This window comes from Pan paniscus, chromosome 1 (genome assembly GCF_029289425.2).
Source record: "Pan paniscus chromosome 1, NHGRI_mPanPan1-v2.0_pri, whole genome shotgun sequence".
NCBI classification, from domain to species: domain Eukaryota; kingdom Metazoa; phylum Chordata; class Mammalia; order Primates; family Hominidae; genus Pan; species Pan paniscus.
In genome coordinates this window covers 97,067,608-97,069,839 of record NC_073249.2, presented here as the reverse complement: position 1 = coordinate 97,069,839, position 2,232 = coordinate 97,067,608, and the positions used below count along the sequence as shown (strand labels likewise).

General features: G+C 48.9%; 1 protein-coding gene across 1 annotated transcript; it reads left to right on the top strand.

Annotated features, from left to right (window-relative positions):
* The first annotated feature begins 347 nt into the window (after positions 1-347).
* On the top strand, positions 348-2,232 carry LOC130541133 (late cornified envelope protein 1F). The gene is made up of 2 exons (XM_057300978.2): positions 348-398; positions 1,558-2,232. The coding sequence occupies exon 2, from the start codon at positions 1,580-1,582 to the stop codon at positions 1,934-1,936; it is 357 nt and encodes a 118-aa protein (XP_057156961.1). The 5' UTR covers positions 348-398; positions 1,558-1,579; the 3' UTR covers positions 1,937-2,232.

Below are 2,232 nucleotides of genomic sequence, written 5' to 3'. Positions count from 1 at the left end.
AGTATCTAGGATAGAAGGAAAAATGAGTTGTTTGTGCACAATTCATAAGTGTGACTACAAGACTGTGAAGAGAGCCATCTTCATAGGAAATAGGCCACTGAGGACTCCAGGAACCATGATGTCCATTTTCACCCACCACAAGCCCCCATTTCCACCAAGCTCTTTCCTAGCTGACAGCAGCTCCCCTGGACACCAATGAAGGACGGTATGTGCAGAACTGCCAGTCACCACTCGTCACAAGACCTACGTGGGTGTCAGGAGGCAGGTCCTCTCATGCCCAGGCTCTGTCTCACCGCTGGAGGCAGCACCCAAGGACAGAATAAAAGGGCTCAGGGCCAGAGCATCCCATCCACTCACCTCCTGCGGTGCTGAAGAACCCTGTGCTGCCTGTGATCCTGGTAAGTGTGCCCTGGAAAAAGGAGCAGGGGCTTCCACAGAGGGATGCCCAGGCCAGGGAAGGAGGGGATGGATACTCAGACCAGGGCAGGAGTAGAGTCTAGGCAGGGCCTCAGGGGCCTGGAATTGTGATTGGCAAGGAATGGGGTGGGGGCAGAAAATTGGAAAGAGGAGGTAGAGGGGTGGGGTGGAGTGAGAGAGATTAAGAAGAACTGGTAAGATCTGGAGGGCTGTATGACACAGATTTAGAGGAACCAAATTGTTTTCAGTTGCTCAGTGTGTTTCTCTGGTTTTAGAGAATAAACACATTGGCCACTGGATGTTGCTAGAGTGGGCTGCATAGTGGGAATATAATTTTGGAAATACAGACATACTCACTTTTAGAAAAGATATGCTGAGAACACTGCTACTTAGAGGAAGAAAGGATCAGAGACACCTGTGGATCTTGTTAGATGCCAACAAGAAGATCTGTAGTAGAAAACTGAGTGCACACTGGAGTTTAAAAGCCATGTGACAGTGCCTGGGGACAGGCCTGGGGAGGCAGGATGTGCTAAAGGGCAGAGCCCAGGATGGGAACCAGGGGACCCAGGAACAAATGTGACTGCTAATGAATAACTTTGGGCCAGTGAAGTTACCTCTTTTGGCTTCCTTTTCTTTATTTATATATTGAGTTCGTTGGAACAAATTGACTCCAACATCCTTTGCGGTTATAGTTTTCTCTATTTATGCAAACTGAAATATATCAGTTCTTCCAATAGAAATTTATTTTGATTTTTCCTTAAAGAGATTTTCATCTCTAAACTGGTCTCAACATTGAACATTTTCAGAATTCTTGGTGATGTGATAGAATGAATGCTGGCCCGGAGCCAATTTATTTCCTGGACTTCTCTCCCACACTTAGGAGCTTTTAATGAGCAGAAACTTTATTTACATATTTGGAGATTATATATTGCATGACAACATCTCAAATAAGGTTTGAAATGAGAATCCATGAATGAAAGCACTTGGTAAACATTGAGAGTGATAAAAACATTAGAGGTGATTTTCCTATGTTTGATATAAGGCTTTCAAAATGAAGGGTCTAGAAACAATGCAGAAAGGACAAGAATAGGCAGGGGTGTCCTCTGCCTCCATCTAACTTGCTGTCTGACCCTCCTTCAGCTCCTGAACACCTGCCATCGAGATGTCCTGCCAGCAGAGCCAGCAGCAGTGCCAGCCCCCTCCCAAGTGCACTCCCAAGTGCCCTCCCAAGTGCCCCACACCGAAGTGCCCCCCAAAGTGTCCCCCTAAGTGCCCTCCTGTCTCTTCCTGCTGCAGCGTCAGCTCCGGAGGCTGCTGTGGCTCCAGCTCTGGGGGCTGCTGCAGCTCTGGGGGTGGTGGCTGCTGCAGCTCTGGGGGAGGTGGCTGTTGCCTGAGCCACCACAGACGGCGTAGGTCCCACCGCCACAGACCCCAGAGCTCTGACTGCTGCAGCCAGCCCTCAGCGGGCTCCAGCTGCTGCGGAGGGGGCAGTGGCCAGCACTCTGGAGGCTGCTGCTGAAGTGGACCCTGTGCCTAGAAGAGCAGATTTAGAGGCATGAAAGGGGCAACTTCATCTTCCTTGGGACTGACTGTGTTGCTGGGACATTTTAGTAAAGATTTCAAACTCTGTCCTGGAAGATTCCTCCGACCTAGAATCCAGAAATCTGCCCTCTCACAAGAATTCCTCTTCTGACCTCTGATTCCATCTGTGCGCCTGGCCTGGGAATACCAAATAGAAGTCCTTGCTTCATTCCCCTGATTTCCTTGGCAATCTCCATTGTGCATGAAACAATAAAACAAATAATCTGCTCATCA

Bases quoted from the DNA above. Each gene is read 5' to 3' on its own strand.
- LOC130541133 (XM_057300978.2), top strand. From the start codon at position 1,580: ATGTCCTGCCAGCAGAGCCAGCAGCAGTGCCAGCCCCCTCCCAAGTGC.